Below are 17,723 nucleotides of genomic sequence, written 5' to 3'. Positions count from 1 at the left end.
TGCTGCTATAAACATAGGAGTGCAGGTGCTCTTTGGAATTGATGTTTCTGTGTCCTTTGGGTAAATACCTAGGAGTGGAATTGCTGGATCATATGGAAGCTCTATGTTTAGTAGGTCCAGAAATCTCCACACAGTAAAGCTGTTTATTTAACTGAGATATAATTGATATCTAACATCGTATTAGTTTCAAGTATACTACATAATGATTTGACACTGGCATATACTGCAAAATGATTACCACATTAATTTTAGTAAATACTCATCACCCAATACAAAGTTACCATTTTTTTTCTTGTGATGGGAACTTTTAAGATGTACTCTCTTAGCAATTTTCAAACGTACAGTACAATATTATTAGCTGTAGTTACCATGCTATATACTATCCCCCCAACACTTAATTATTTTAATAACTGGAAGTTTGTACAATAAAATTATTTTCAGTTCACCCTCCTCTCTGCCTTAATTTTGGATTTATTCCCATAGCCAAATAATCTCTTAGAACAGCTGTATTCAAATGCTAGAAAGACCAAGATTACATAGCTATATTGTGATTTAAATATTTGAGTTTTTGTAGTTGCTGCCCCTGCCCTGTTTCCTCCAGAATCCCAGGTATATATAGCAACACATTTAGGCTCATACACTGCCCTTATCATTCTCTTTGAGTTTTTCAAAAATGTCTACTTTATAGATTCTAACTAAAAATGGCATCCTAAAAATGTATAAAATGTCAAAATGTTATTAAATATTAAGTCATACTTTATTACCAGTGATATATAACATAAAATGCTTGAATGTTATCCATTTTATTCACAAAATAAATGTGTTTTGATATCAAGTTAGATTTCAGGCAGTTGTAATGCATACAAATATATAAAGATGTGCGTGGAACCATAATTTCATTTAGACAGGTATTCCCAATACTATGTAAGTAAACACTTTTCTACTGATGATGAATATAAATATGCAATCTTAAAGAGATGCTAAGCACTGTTTATAGTTCCTCAAATCCTAAGTGCTCAAGTGACACAAAAATTTCTTATAAGCACATATCTATTTTAGACTGTTCCAAATATACTAGACAGAATAAGGAAAGAAAAGATAATAAATTAGTTGGTGACTAAATGACACACAGCACATTTCAGAGGTCTAGTGTGTGCATGCTCAACTAATGAGATTTGGCCAAACAGCACACTATTTTAATGACTATTAGGGACAATATTACCCTAAAGCGTCTGTACCTAACACAATACTCCTTCCATCAGCATGGGACCAAATATTGGAGGTAATACCAAGAGGCAGGAGAAAATCAGAATTCATATGATAATCATTGGCAAGGCTCAGATTTATTCAAGGAAAAACCACTGTAGAAATTCAGGTAGATAATGTATATATTCAATATATGTACAGATATATACATAGAGATATAGATATTGTGTGTGAGTATGAGTGTGTACAGTCTGTGCTGTGATACTAAGTACAACCTAAAAATGGGAAAAATAATGATAAAATGAACTTCTAATTGTCACATATTTGGCATGTTTCCTGAAAAGGCCAAAGCAATCAAACTCTCATCTGCCAGGGCCTTCACATTACCTTTGTTTGAGACTGATCCATGATGTTTTCAGGTACTCAGTTGTTTCTTTCACATTTCTTGTGTCATCATTACTGTATTCTTCCAACAATTTCTGCAGGACATTATCGAACGCCATTATGATGCCATCACCAGGGCCCAGTTCTTGAAGCAATATCTAAGGTATAATTTCAAGTATAATTGTTAGACTTGCTCACTCAGTAATTAGTATGATCAAAACACTGGGCCATCCCAGTAGGCTGTAATATATTTTGGACACAGATATCAAAAGAAGAAAACAAAGAAGAAAATACTGGTAGGTAAGCTTAAAACAAAACAATCTAGAAGTGAAAAGGAAAATGTCTAAGAAAGTTATCAGGCACTTAACAGATGATATTAAAAGATTATTATCTTTTCCTCCTTGAGCTCCTCCGTTACCTAAAACCACTTGTGTTTTTCATCCTCTCTGCTATTCACCTGATCCTGCAGGAAATCCATCATAAAGGGATAAACTTAGAATTCCTCTACATGTTTAGAGAAATGGAAAAGGCACTAAGAAGGAAGTCTTCTGTCTCTCTCCCCTGGATCTCCGAGTGTCTACAATGTGAAGTGCTTGGAACCAAGCAAGGTTTACTGGGAATTCCTTGAATAACTAAACTTCTGCTAAGCGTATCCATAGATCTTGGTTCCTTGATGTGCTTACTCCATCTCTGAGAGCCCCTGGGTCAAGATACTCCCCAAGAAATCTAAATGACAAATGAGCGTTCCTATAATATTTTACATGGAATGAGTAGCATAAAAATCCACACTGAAATTTCAGAGAACCATAGTGTTGATTAGGAAAGATTATTCTGAATATGATGATTGAACATTGGGACCGCTTTTAATTGTATGCTCAAGTCTTATGTCCAGGACAATCAGCTTGGCTGATTACTACATTTGAGTCATTTAGTACAAACAGCCAGTAAATATAAGTGGGGTAAAAGATCCAGGAAACTGGGACTAGTGTCCTCGTGCCTTTTGGATGTTAACTGTGGAAAGTCTACTTGCTATCAGTTTTAGATTTGTTTCCCATATATTCATTATTATATTCTCCATAAATGTACACTCATCTTAAACTATCTAAAGGGAAAATAAATGGTACACTAAAATATAACCTAACAACCATAACTTCCAATTCAAGAATGACTTCTATGATTGTAGAAAGAATATAAAACAGCACCTTAAAAATACCTTAAGTGCTAAATATCATCCATTCTGATCTGTCATGAAATGGATTGCAAAAAAAAGTATCTGCTGTGACGATACTGATAAAATGGTTTAGTTATAAAAGTATCAATAGAAATTAAGATTATTTGTGATTTAATGTCTTCACTACTCAAACAAAAGATTCAGGAAATCTCACAAATAAAAACAACCTTCAGGGTAGAGATGGAAACCAGCAAAAGGAGAGTTTCTGGAATAGTAAAATATTCTTTTTCTAGACACTTGTTCATGGGGGTGTTCCATTTGCAAAGAGTCAGTTCGTGTAAATCTAGGACACCTGCATATTTCTATTTATTACTCCTCCAGAAACTTTTCAAAAACTTCCCTGTCAAATTCTTTATACAAATTTCAATATGTACTCTTAAGAATTTGAAAAAACATCACATCATAAAAAAGTACTAAGCATTACATAACACACAAGTATAGCCAACACACTGATAGTGGCAAAAAATATCTGAGTCTTACCTGATTATCAGAAATCTGCTTGATAAGGGGGTCCCGCCGTGCTTGCTGAAGAATATAGAGCCGAGCCTCATATTTTCTTATCAGCTCTTCGGTCTCCTCCCTGTGGTCATCCCACTGTAGGCTGTCGATGGTCATGTCCTCCAGCTGCTGCTGCCTTAACTCGACTCCATGCTGAGTGCTGTCCCACTGGTTCTTGACCTTTTCCACTGGAGGAGGCATTGAAAAAATAATCCCAGAAAATCACTATTAGGAAATGGAAAAATACCTGATACCAAATGTGTCATAAATAAGTTTACAAATAGAAGAGAAAGGAGACAAGTTGCACATACATTTTAAAGGAATTTTAATACATGCCTGGTATATTATACAACTGATATATTTCTAAAACTATTACTGAAGAATGAAGTTTTGGATTAAACTCTATTTTAAATGTACTAATTCACAATAAAAATAGCTGATAAACCAAATTATAAATAAAATAAATTCCTATCTGGTTAGATGAAGGCAGAGTTTAACAGTGCTTGATACATATACATGCATACAAATTTAAGATGTAAATATAGTCACTTGTCATCCTCAAAAGAGATGCTCTAAGGTAATCTTGATTTTAAAATAAAACCAACCATTTAAATATGCTTTTCACGCTTGTTTTACTGCAAAATGAAATGCTTCTAAAAAAGTATTTTTGTATGCTCAAGTTCTAAAGAAACATTAAAAGTAGATTCAAGTTTTATGAATCTAAGTTACCCAGCAGCTCTTCAACATAAAAAAAAAAATCCATGCTGATTCTTTTCCTCCTTTTTTTCTTATTTTTTCCCTTCATATGCTCTCTTTCTAGTATCTTTCTCCCCTCTCCTGTCTTCCCCTTCCTTCTTTCATTTTCTCTTTGTTAGCATCAAGTTAAGGAAAAATTTAAAGAAACAAACTTTTGATTGATCATCTTAGGGGGAGTGATCTTGAGGTACCAGAATAGAATCAAAATACCTTTTCATATGGGGAATAGTTGACTTTCTTCCCTTCCCTATGCGGGGTAATAAAACACCTCCCAGTTTATATACTGCCACAAATATTTATGAAGTATCTATTTTACATCAGGTACTGTGAGCGCCTCAGGGCCAGAGAGTTGATTATTCACCATGTATGTAGAGGAGAGAATTGAAGTAACTGAGATCTACGAGGTATTTATTGGGGGAAAAGGCTGCCACAGTAACTGAAGGTAGAAAATGTTATAGTTCACGAGGACCAAAAGAGGATAGGGAAGACTTCACAGGGAGAGTGACATTTTAGTTGCTGAGTAGAATTTCACCTGGGGAGAAAAGACCAAGAGGAAAAAAAGTAACACAAATAAAATAAGGAGGCTAGGAAATGTCAGGACGTTTTAAAGAGTATATATAGTACAAAATAGCTACAGACAGGGCCCAGGGCTATACGGAGGGAAAAATGCAGTGGACTCTGATGGTCCCCAGATGACATTCCTGAGAACTGAGACTGTTTTGCGTGCTATACAGATTTTACAGATGCTCTAATGCCAGAGAGCAAATTTCTTATTATTGTTCTACATGTTTTTGTTCCCTTTGTTCTATTTTGCCTCTAAAGTAATTCCAAATTAGTGCTGGGCATATAAGTACATAGTAGTTGCTCAATAAATATTTTGAGAATGAATTTTGAGAAGATGAGTTGAGAGATGGGAAGATGTGGTTTTGTTCCCAGTCTGGAAAATGAGTTCCCTACCCTTGCCCTGTGCATCTTGCTATGCTCCTGTTTATATTTTCTTGCAGACTAAACCAGAAAACCAGACAAAACTGGCTGAAACCAAAACGGAGAGAAAAATAAGACAAGATATTTCTGTTGCTGCCAGGTCATAAGCTGCCAGCTCATGACCACTGTACAAAGCACATCTGCCAGCACTATAACCAGCTGTGTATAAATTGATGTCAATTAATACTTTAAGGAATTTCTAAAATAACTGTTATACAATGTTCACCAAAATAAAAATAAGAGCTACATTTATTAATAAATCACAGCATCACATAACACTAATTACTAGTTGAATAATCTTTGAGTGTATGTGTACTTGAGACAATTTTCAGGAAAACAGGATAACATATAATCTTTTAAACTCACATTTTTCTGTGATTGCTGTTCTCACATCTGAACTGGAAGCTTTATTTTTCAAATTCTGTGCCAATGTGAAAACATAATCAAGCTGAGGATGGCGCTGTTCTAAATCAGCTTTTGTGATCTGTTGAGAAGAAACGATTGCTAAGAACAGTTCAAAAGTGATATAAGAACTCTCATATCTATCAAATTGCTATCTTCCTCCTATAAGGAATAGTGTGACACTGATGATGCAGCAGAGAAAGCAGGATCTGGAGTTAAATGTTTCAAGTTCAAATCTCAGCTCTCCCACTTCTTACCCGGATTTCCAGTAAGGCAATTTATTTCTGTGTCCACAAAAGAAATAATAAACTACTTATGATTCATATATATCCAGTCTGAGGAAATTCAATTGATGAGCATCCCTTTGAAAACTGAAAAAAAATGCTCTGAAAATATTAACAAGTATTGCTGTCAGTCATGCCTTGCATGTCTGCTATCAGGTGTGAATAGAAACTAGTGTCACCCACAGAAATGGAGGTGAGTTATAAGAAAAATGCTAATTTGAATAATTGCAAATTAAATAACCATAGACATGAAAAGCTATAGCTTTAAAAAGTTACTGTTTTTCAGTACTGATAAATATGGCAGAAAAGTTGACAATATCAGGAAGAGAATGTTTTAAGTATAGAACTATATTTAGCCCTAAAGATTTGAAAACTCAATTTACAGCCAGTACAAATAATTGGCAAAGATTCTCTATCAGCTCTTCCTCTTTATGAATTCAGTCATTTTGCAGGTTTGAATTACTCCCATAGCATCAAATATTATTTCTAAATGGATTATTCACAATTACTAATCCTGAATCCCAGAGAGATATGTCAATGAATGCTGATCATTTCCTTCTAAATGGCCTAAGATCCTCTCGACACAATATATCTGAAATGAAATCAATCAAACCCTCATCCACATCCCTTTTTTTTTTCTATTTCTTATTTCCAGTAATTGCAACAGCATCATCTTAGTCACTCAGAAAGAGCTTTTTCCTTGTAAGTCTCCACTCCATCCTGCTCACTATTCTCAGTCTCTTACTAAAACTGAGCCTGATTATCATCAGTGTCCAGTCAAAATTTTAAAGAAAGAGTAGGAAAAATAGACGCTTGCCAAGGCTTCTAAACGAGAAGTTCAAATGGGCTTGCTGCCCTGCCACCCCTTCACAAAATGAAGGTGAACTGCCATAAAGCCTCTCACTTCCCACTATACCTCTTTATTGTGCAAATGTTAACTTGGTGTCCCTCATGTTCCCCAACCCCTGTCTGCACTCACTCCACTGCCTATACCAGGGACAGCGCTTATTTTGCCTCTGGATGGCTAAAGCTCACATTGTCCCCCTCCAGCCTGGCTCTCCTAACAGGTCCCTGCAGCTGCCCTCTGGCTCCTGTGGTCCTGCCTTGGCACCGCCTGCCTGCATCAGTGCCACAGCCTCTGCCTGGGATGCCTGTAACCTGGGAACAAAAACAATACCTATCTCACGAGTTTTTCAAGAAGTGAATGAGATAACAGATGTAAAATACTTAGGAAAATACTTAATAAACACTTAATCAAAGTTAGTGATTGGACATTCCCAATTTCTATCGCGTGTATTATTTTCAGTAATCCTATAGAATACAAACAATGGGGAAGAGGGGATTGTGTGGGAGGGAAAACTTCACAAATTGAAGTTAGATGGTGTATATGTATAGTCATAAATTTAGAGTTAGGAACTTCTCTCTTCCAAGTCAGCATTTAGACAAAAAGCTCATTATAAAGTGTAAGTTGGAAAAAGTGAGTCGAGAAATCACCTGACATCATCAAAACTAGGTGTAATGGTAACACCAGTTACTTTGATTCTTATGTGCCCAGATTGAGATCAGTTTTACAATTTAAAAACACAGAGTCCATAGTTCCAGCTGGTGAACCTGATCTTCCCGAAACAGGACAAATGCCAAAAAAGCTTCACATTGTCCAAAAACATTGTGCATCTCCAAGTACGGAGCAAGCTCAGGAAGGCTGTTTGAGAGAGAGTGAAGTTTTTTAAGCTCATTTCCCCAGAATCTGGGATAAACAAGGGGGGTGCAGGCAGATTTCATCCACCTCAGTGCTGAGTGTTTCCATGACAAGCCTTTACACTGTGCACCTACTTTCATGCGGGAAACTGTCTTATTGATCTCCTTCACATCCCCGACAGTGACAATGTTGGACTTCAGCATCTGGTCGATCAATACCAGCCAGTCGGCCAGTTCTGTTATCATTTTATCCAGATCAGCAGGAATCGAGATTTCCGAAGCAGGATGAGACTGAACAGGGATATCTGACGCAGATGATGCTAGCACCACCTTTTGGACACTAGGATGAGCTGAAATAAAAATTGTAGCAAATGTTAGTAAACCAACAGCATATATTGGTTGTGGTAGTGTAATGGTGACCTGTATATGTATGTTTATATAAAATGTAGCTTAAGTAAAAAATAAGAGTTTTTTCATGCTAAAATGGCTATGGTATTTCTGACAGTAATATCTATATGTCCCTTGTAGTCGCGGAGTTAATTCCACAGACCCTCACAAGACTACAATAAAATGGCCAGCTCTGAATCAGAAGTAACTCACATGAACCAAGAAGAAAAACAACTTTTTTAATAAGCCATGAGAAAATTAGGAGTGTGACTTTATTTTGTCATAATTATTTTTGTCATGATATGAAGATATTTATTTTACTATTGCATTATTTTCCATTTAACTTTATAACATAACTATTCATTCTTAATAAATATCATTGTGAATATCTACCCTAATTTACTACATATATTTTTATTCACTTTTAGTTAACCCTTTTCCTACAGCTGGATGCTTTGCTCCCCAAATTTTACTTTACAAAAGAACTTGCAAGGCATATCTTTTGTGTAGGTATTTTCCACATTGATGATTATCACCTTAGCCTAGGTTTCCTAAAGCAGAACAACACACACACACACACACACACACACACACACACATATATATATATAGATGATGTATTAATACTTATGGCCAAATTGCTTTCTATCAAAATTGGAAAGTTAAACATCCAGCAGCCATGTGTGGAACATACAAATATCCTGTGCCCACACCAAAAACATTGTGCATCTCAATGGATAAACACGTATCTTTCATCAGTGTCTTCACTTAAAGGCTTTTTTTTATCACTAGGGAGAATAACCGCTTTCAGTTTGTTAATCAAATATGGTATAATTTATAACTCCCTTCTTGATCTTCTTTCTTATCAACCTGGATGAGAAAGGAACCCTTGGTATATTCTTGAAAATGATGTTTCTATTTTAGGATTTCTTTAAATATATTTTTTAACATATAGATGTTCCCAAATGTTGGGGTAATCAAATCCATAATTTTATCTAGGGGGATTCACTTTTAAAGTTGGAGATTGTCTCCCCCAAAGATTTGACTTTTTTTTCTTGTTTTTGTTTATTTTTTAAAGATTTATTTATTTATTTATACAAGCACTGGGTACAGGCAGAAGCGCGGGAGGGTGAGAGAATTCACCAGAGCCAGAGCAGGGAACAGAACAGCCAGACTGACAAAATACACTGCTGAGAGGAGCAGTGGGCACGGCAGGAGAGGTCTGTCGCACCATGTGGGACCCTCACCTGAGGCCGGGGATAGAACCCGGGCTGCAGAGGCTGCGGGCAGCTTCGCAGCCCAGTGCTCAACCGCTGCGCCACCAGGGGAGGCCCTGTTTATTTATTTATTAATGATGGGAGGTTGTCTGTTTTCTTTGATGAAAGAGGTGGTTGAATTATTAGATCTATCAAAAAAGATAAACTCATGCCATTCACAGCAACATGGATGGAGCTAGAAAGAATTATGCTCAGTGAAATAAGTCAAAAGGAAAAAAGAAAAATGTCAGATGGTTTCATTATAGGAGGAGTACAGGGGAATCAAATAAGACATCAGGGGAAAACAATACAAAACACAATAACAATACAAAACACACCAAAACAAAAACAAGCAGACAATTATAAATGAGAGCCATCCTGCAGGGGAGGAGGAGGGAGAGGGATCAGAGGGAGGGAGGGAGGGAGGAGCACAGGGGACTGTGGTGATGGTGCACGGGTGCCTTGGGGAAGGAAATGCTGTGGGGACTACAGCTGGGGTGGGGAGTGAGGGAAGCAAACATTGTTTAAAAATGAACAATGATGTAAAAAATAGATAGATAGATAGATAGATCTCTGAGAAACCCACTCTACCATATGGTGTATTAGATGAGGCACTACAATTTCAAAAAAAAAAAATAGAGTCAATTTGTAAATTTGACTCAGTACTAACAAAATCCCAATGGGCTTTCATACACTTGACAAAGCCATAAATCCAAATTTCTGACTTTAAAACTAATGTAGAAGAGAAATGGCCAAGAACAGCCAAAAGATGAATTTGGGTAGAGGGCTATGCCCTACCAGATATTTAGTTTATGCTAAGGTAATAAGGAACAATTAACTCAATAAATGATTCAAAACGATCACCAGAAGAGAAGCTCCAAGTGCTTACTGCTTTATAGGTTGATGGGCAGGAATCTGCTGGTCAGTAAATGCTGCTGGGGAAAGAGGTAATCAATGGCTGGTGCAGGAAGATGGTGGGACATGTATGACCTCAAAGCACCTTCGAAAAATTAACTCTTGTTACATTAAGGATCTCAATATAAAAACCAACAATCTAAAATAATTTAGTACAGAATATGGAATATCTTTATGACTTCAGCAGAGTCCTACAATAAAATGGAAGCTATGAATAGTTCAATATCACCTAAGGATTCTAATATAGTACCATAAATATTTTTAAAGTTGTAGACCAAGGGAGAAAGTATTTGCAATGCCAGAAACTGGTAACAAATAATTTTTTAAAGATTTATTTATTTTATACAAGAGCTGGGGTATAGGCCAGATGTGCAGGAGGGTGAGAGGATTCACCAGAGACAGAGCAGGGAACAGAACAAGCAGATAGACTGAATTACACTGCTGAGGGGAGTAGTGGACAAGACAGGAGAGATCTGCTGTGCCATGTGGGATTCTTGCCAGCTGGCTGGGATCGAACCTGCACTGCGGAGGCTGCGGACAGCTTCACAGCGCAGCACCCAATAACCTGCGCCACTGGGGAGGCCCACAAATAATTTTTAAACTCCAAAAATATTAACAGATAACACATGGAAGAGGAATCAAGAAAGACAATACACATACAGTAAAAAGGCTCAACCACACATGTGTGTGACTACAAACAGAAAAGAAATAGCATATATCCACAGGTCATTGGTTTGCAAAATGATGTCTGTGGAGCATAAGGTCTCGATACTGCTCTAAGGGGTGTGAGGCCTAAACGATTATCACCATCAAGTATTTGCTTTTCATATTCACTCTTTCCCAAGTGTAGAGTGGATGTGCTGTCACCACACTAAAGGCAGCAGCAGATGTGAGAATCCAGCAGTCATCTTATAGACCAGAAATTTGATTTTTTTTAATGGAAAACAAAGCCACTTTTCTAGTAAATTTGATTTTTTGGAAAATAATAATTTCTTGTATTAATATTTTTAAAATATTTTCATTAACATAGTGGTTTTGCTATCACTATTTTAAACTAATAAATATCTTTAAATTTATGTTTTACTTTCTAAGCAAGAAGTCAGTATGGATGCACCTAAAAAGCAACATGCTCAGTGAAAGCAGCATCATATGAGATCTGTAATGGGAAATATCCAAAACAGATCAATCGATGCAGACAAGAGAAAGAAAAGTGGTTACCAGGAGCTGGGGGTAGAAGGAAATAGGGAGGAACTGCTGGCTGAGTCAGAGATTTAACTTTGGGGTGCTGGAAATATTTTGGAATAATACAGAGATGGCAGGCACACAACACTATAAAGGTGTTTATTAAATGAATTTTTTACTTTAAAATGTTTCTTTTATATGATATAATTTAAAAAAAAAAGAAACAAAACATTGTTCAGGAAGAGAGGGACAGTGAAATTCATACCTATCTCAGGGATGAATAGCTTGTCAAAAATGAACCACCTAACCACTGGGGGAATAGTTTTGTGTCCCTTTTTCAGACTTTTAAAAATGCATTTATATTTTCCATGCTACCCTGCATAATATGTGAAAACGTAAGACAACCCATTCTATCAAATCTCCTCCCCATGGCTATGGAATTGAGCTTCTATTTGCAAGGGAACATTCCCCAAATTTAACTCAAGTGTTTTGGGTATTAATTAACTAAACCAGTCAGGTATTTCTTGGACAAGGTACTGGGAAATACAAATAAATGACAATATAAATTTTGCCTTCAGCAAATTTTCAATCTCAAGTGAAAACAAACATCTTGTCACTCATCATTTTTTCCAACTCCTGAGGAGGAAAAGCAGGAGAAAGGGGTGGAGGAGGGAAGTGTGGAGGGAGGAGAGGTACGAGGAGAACCCACAGCAGGGGCTGCCATGGTCACCGAGGAGGCAGGCGGTTTAATCACGTGTGTGGTTTTGCTGGGTGATGAAGAGAAGAGGTGAGGTGACTCAGAGAGTCCGCAGGCCATGGTTACAGCAGGTAGAGTTTACTTGGTGAGGGGCGAAGAAAATAAGCACTGAGAAAACTCTTGTCCTCCACATCTAAGTGGTCAGCATGTGCCAGTAAGCAGCTTCCTTGGAATGGTGAGTCCTAAATCCCACCTCACACCTGCTTCCAGGAATATCTAAACCTTGTCCTCAGTCATGATCAGCGCCCACTGCACACACCCTGAGTGTATTAACACAGTGGCTCCAACTCATTTCCTGCCAAACTGCTTGTCCCAAAACATTAGTCCCCAGTTTCCCACCTGGCCTCCCCACTTACCTTCAGCAGAATCTGCGAAGGCCCAGCTCCCACCCAAGTCCCAAGGAAGACAGAATATCTTACCTCCCATGGAAAGGAAGGCCAGGGACACACCACATCCTGCTCAGCAAGATATTTTTTCCCAGTAATTTTAAGTGGAATAATAAATCACAATCCCAACACATCTCAAATACATTTTTTCTATCTCATATAGACACTCATAATGACAAAATTTTTCGATGATGATAAAAAATTCTTTTGTACAGGAATAATGGCATCTTACCAGCAATTCTTGTCTGAGAAACAGAACAAGGCTCCTGGATGCACTCCTTCAGGGTGCTGGGCACCTCTCTGGAGACCTACAGCATTGGGCCAAACAGAAAGAGACTATTTTATAAATCAAGATGATTATATTTTCACAGGGCATGCAGACAGGGTTGGGAAGAACTGTAGTCACTTCTGCTGCTTAGCACATTTACAGATACACTTTGCAATTTTAATAGATTTGTGATCAATTCGTGGCTTTCTAGCTTTAATAAATTTGTGGTAAGTTAAAAAAAAAAAAAAGGTAGCTCTGTCGATTTTCTTCCAGTCAATGCTTAAGCTTCTGTCTCCATCAATGTCCTCTGTGACCTGGCTTGGTCCCTCTCTCCACTGGAATTACTATCAAGAATGGCATCCAGTCTTCAGATGCCCTGGCCCTCCACAGTGTTAATGCTCTTATTCCCCCATCCCACCCCTTTGAATTCTGTCATATTCTGTAGTTCTGGCTTTGCTCCTTTCTCTGATCTTCTAAGTGTCCTTCACCAGCTCATTTTCCTCTGCCATCCATCAAACACCAACAGTTTGCAGGATAGATTTTTTGGTCTTCTTTCTTACCCTTGACCTGGGCCTCTGAGTTTTGATTTCTAATGGTGCCATCTATCATGTGGAGTTTTTAGAGGCTGAAAATTCCCAAAACCATTATCTTCAGTCACGCTCTTTCTGTCAACTCAATATTCAGACTTTTCCAAATCTAAATTCATCTGTCAGCCTTTACAAACTTTTCTAATGATTAAACATTCCCTTTGAAGATTTTTCTAACAAGTCTAACTCACCCTTCTACATCCATCCTTAGGATCACTGCACCAAGGATCTATGGTGAAGCGACAATGATCTTTCAAAATGTGACTTTCCCTGCTTGCAATCCATCAACAACTGCCTGCTGCCCTCAAGGTCATGAATTATTCTCAAGATGCACCTCAGACTCCTTGTGATACAAGGTGAGGCTGCTGTACCTGGTCTCTGGAAGCAATGCTCCTCTCCACATTCCACTCTGAGTTACATCTAGGATCCAAAAGCACTGTGCCAACTCTCTTGTCTCCTGTAAGCCTTTTCACTTGCTTCTCCCTGCCACCTTTTCTCCGAATCTTCATTTGACCAATGCTTAGCTGATCCTTACTAATTAGCTTGGATATGATCTCCTCCACAAAACTGTCCAGGTTACTCTGAATAGGTGTCACCATGGACACCTGTAGGTTATAACTGTCCGTTCATCTCACTCATGATAAGCTCCTTGGATTAGAACCAGTATAATAGTCTACTGTAATGCCAGTTCTTAAAAGGGTATCTGGCATAGGGCCTCCCCGGTGGCGCAGCGGTTGAGCGCTGGGTTGCGAAACTGCGCGCGGCCTCTGCGGCGCCGGTTCGATCCCCGGCTGCTCCCCGGCCACCGGAGGAGGGGCCCACATGGCGCGCAGACCTCTCCTGCCGCCCGCTGCTCCCCTCAGCAGTGTACTTCGGTCCTTCTGCCTGCTCTGCTCCCCGCTCTGGCTCTGGTGAATTCTCTCACCCTCCCGCGCTTCTGACTGTACCCAGTGCATGTATAAACAAAACAAACAAACAAACCAGCAAACAAATAAATAAAGCATGCCTCTATTAAAAAAAAAGGTATCTGGCATAACTGAAAGTTGAGTAAAAAGCTACTGAGTGAATGAACAAATGCATGAATGAATGAAATACCCCAAACAAATATTTCCCAAGATGGGTCTATTGGAATTCCCTGCACAGCAAGCACCACTTGGCCTTGAACAGTCATATTCACCTGAGTAAAATATGTAAGAACACCTAAGATGAGGCAGTTTTGGCTTTGTCTGACATAGTGCTCCCAAAAGAAACCACCAAGTCCTCCTCTACTCAATATCCACTGACATCTTTCCTGTTAAATAAATGTGTTCTGACTGAATATGGTCAAGCTGAGTCTGACGTGTTTAACATGGGGCCAACATATCTGAACAGAAGTGTAAGGGGGAGAGAGCCATTGATGAAGTCAGAGAGAAAACAGGAAGCCAGAACACTTGGGAACTCACAAGTCACAGGAAGGATGTCAGCCTATACTGAGTGAAATGGAAAACTATCCGTGGGCTTAACTAAGGGGAGTTCCTTGATCTGAATTCTATTTTAACAAGCTTCTTTGACTGCTCTGTTGAGAACAGATTGATAAAGGACAAAGACGAAAGCAGGGAAGCCAGTGAGAAGGACAGTACAGTAATCAAGACAAGAGAAGATGGAGGCTTGAAACAAGTTAAGGACAATAAGAGCAGAGAGACGCACATAAGAGAAGCAATAAGAGCAGTGAGATGCATAAACCTTTTCAAGCTTAAGAAAGGCTGAGAGAATGCACAGCACATACCCCATACCCGCCATTGTTAAAATGTTGCTATTATGTAAACATAGCCATAGAGCCATTTCCATCAAATGGATAGGTATCTGAAAAAGAAGCTGATGGTGGTGACTCCAAGGTTTTGTTTTTTTTTTTTTTTTTGAGATATGATTCACATATCAAAATGCTAACACTATGATTTTTTTCAACATTTTTTTATTGGGCCTCCCCGGTGGCACAGCAGTTGAGCACTGGGCTGCGAAGCTGCCCACAGCCTCTGCAGCACCGGTTCGATCCCCAGCCGCCAGGCGAGGGTCCCACATGGTGTGCAGATCTCTCCTGCTGTGCCTGCCCTCAGTAGTGTATTTCGTCAGTCTGCCTGTTCTGTTCCCTGCTCTGGTGAATTCTCTCCCCCTCCCGTGCTTCTGACTGTACCCAGTGCTTGTATAAATAAATAAATCTTTAAAAAAAAAAAAGTTTCTTCAAAAAAAAAAGATTTTTGTATTTATTTATGCATACAAGAGCTGGGGTAAAGGCCAAAGATGTGGGGGGTGAGAGGATTCACCAGAGACAGAGCAGGAAGCAGAACAGGCAGATTGAGTGAAACACACTGCTGAGGGGCGCAGCGGGTGAGTCAGGAGAGGTCTGCTGCTCCATGTGGGTTGCTCCCTGGCCGGCCCAGGATCAAACTGTGCTGCAGAGGCTGTGGATTGCCCCACAGTGCGGTGCTTAACCCCTTGAGCCACCAGGGAGGCCCAACACCATGAATTTTGACCTAACAATAAGGCTGTAAGTACCAGAAACTGAGGTGGGAGGAAATCAGCACAAGGGGAGGTGTAAGTCAGTCTAGAAGCATCCAAGCAGAAATGCTAAGCAGGCAGTTGCATGTGTTGGCCTGGAGTAAAGAGAGAGGGCAGGGCCAGAGACAAATATGAGCAATTCATCAATGACAGGGACTCAGCCAGGCAATAATTCTCAAGCAGAGAGGCCAAACCAATAAAGTGCCTTTACCACCGGAGAGAGAATGATGGTTACCATTTTAAAGGTTCAAGAGGAGGGTCTCCCGGGTGGCCTAGGGGTTAAGTCTCAGCGTTCTCACCTTGACGGCCTGAGTTCGATCCCTAGCCAGGGAGTTGACCCACATGGCGAGCAGACCTCTCCTGTCTTGCCCACTGCTCCCTTCAGCAGTGTGTTTCAGTCAGTCTGCCTGTTCTGTTCCCCACTCTGTCTCCAGTGAATCCTTTCACCCTCCACACCTCTGGCCTACACCCCCATTACATTCCAAATAAAACTTAGTACATCTATATCAAATGAATAAAATATAATAGTTAAAAATAAATATACAGATGTGAAAAGTCATTTCTAGTACAATTACTGGAAATTTAATGTCTAATTCTAAAATAAGCTTCTTATTTATTGCAGAATATAATGTTAAATGCCTTAGACCAAGAATGTCGATATAAAATAAAACACATTCCTGAAAATACATACTTCTATAAACAAATTCATAAATACTAGTAACCATTAATAAAATGTGATCATATTCAAAAATATTTAAAAGTAAAACTCTTAAGTAATTCCACTTTGATAGCAAAAATCAATAAACATAAAAAATTGTCACAGTAATTGTTAATACATACCTTATTCCATGTCAGATTTACAGTTTTTAGGCTTTCTGAAATTTTCTCTCTTTCATGTAAACTCAGACTTTTATCAGAAAGCATTTCCAATTCATTTCTATTCAACCATTTGAGTTTTTCATCTTGAATATCCATTTCCCTGGTTAAGTCCTGAAGAAGTCAGAAGAGATATATAGTTAAAAGGTTGACACACTGGAGAAATCTCCAGAACTATACTAGAAAGAACTATAATAAAGATTTTCTTCTTCATCACAAGAAAAAAAAATTTGTAAAAATGGTGATGGATAGTAACTATACTTTCTTCTGGTGATCATTTTGTAATAGGTAGAAATATCCAATCATTACATGAACACCTAAAACTAAGACAACATTATGTCTAATTTTTAAAAGAGAGTAATATAATTTGGGAAAATAATCTCATAAATATGGACTTTTAATTCCTTTCATGGAAAAAACATAAAAGGTCTGTACCTACATGGACAAACTAAAACTAATACATAATGGAATGAACACCCTGTGTGTTCACATGTGCAAACACTCTCCACACCCCATCCCCTGCTATCCTCTCAGTGAAGCAATGTTATATTTCCATTGCTTAGATAATAAAAGTGATGTCTGCACTTATGAAGGCAAAAAAGAAACAGCAGTAGGGGGCCTTCCTGGTGGCCTAGGGGTTAAGTCTCAAAACTATGCTGGCTGTGGCCTAATAGTTTGATTCCCAGCCAGGGAGGTGACCCACATGCCACAGGAGACCCCGCTATTCCCCTCAGCAGTGTATTTCAGCAGAGCCACCTGTTCTGCTTCCCACTCTGTCTCTGTCTCTCACACACCCACACATCCTCCCAACCCCTGCTCCTGTGGCCTACACCCCAGTTCTTCTAAGCAAAAGTAAATTAAAATATAAAATAAATGGTAGTAAAAAGAGTCAATTACATAGTGATTGGATGGAAACTAAACTTTTGGTGACAAGCGTGATACAAACAGATGTTGATATATAAATCTGTACACCTGAAACCTATGTCATGTTATAAGCCAATGTTACCTCAATTAAGCGAAAAAGAAACAGCAGGAGCATTTATGTGTCTTATCTCTATTCGCCACCCCGCCTGAGCACACTGTCCTAGCCGCAGCGATTGCACCAGATTGTTTGCAAATGGGATGTTCCAA

The 17,723-nt window shown here is 38.6% G+C and overlaps 1 protein-coding gene across 1 annotated transcript in view; it reads right to left on the bottom strand.

The window, feature by feature from the left end:
• Positions 1-17,723, bottom strand: part of UTRN (utrophin) — a 473,527-nt gene that overhangs the window by 237,058 nt on the left and 218,746 nt on the right. The window contains exons 45-50 of the mRNA XM_054698162.1: positions 16,557-16,706; positions 12,559-12,634; positions 7,579-7,793; positions 5,426-5,543; positions 3,302-3,507; positions 1,594-1,748 (exon numbers count right to left, since the gene is read on the bottom strand). Of these exons, the coding sequence (XP_054554137.1) occupies positions 1,594-1,748; positions 3,302-3,507; positions 5,426-5,543; positions 7,579-7,793; positions 12,559-12,634; positions 16,557-16,706 (920 nt within the window). The remainder of the gene's footprint in view (positions 1-1,593; positions 1,749-3,301; positions 3,508-5,425; positions 5,544-7,578; positions 7,794-12,558; positions 12,635-16,556; positions 16,707-17,723) is intronic.

The sequence above is a fragment of the Talpa occidentalis genome, unplaced genomic scaffold, assembly GCF_014898055.3.
Source record: "Talpa occidentalis isolate TD23 unplaced genomic scaffold, MPIMG_talOcc4v2.1 talOcc4.2, whole genome shotgun sequence".
Lineage (NCBI taxonomy): Eukaryota > Metazoa > Chordata > Mammalia > Eulipotyphla > Talpidae > Talpa > Talpa occidentalis.
The sequence above is the reverse complement of the archived record's forward strand: the minus strand, read 5'-3'. Positions and strand labels throughout refer to the sequence as shown.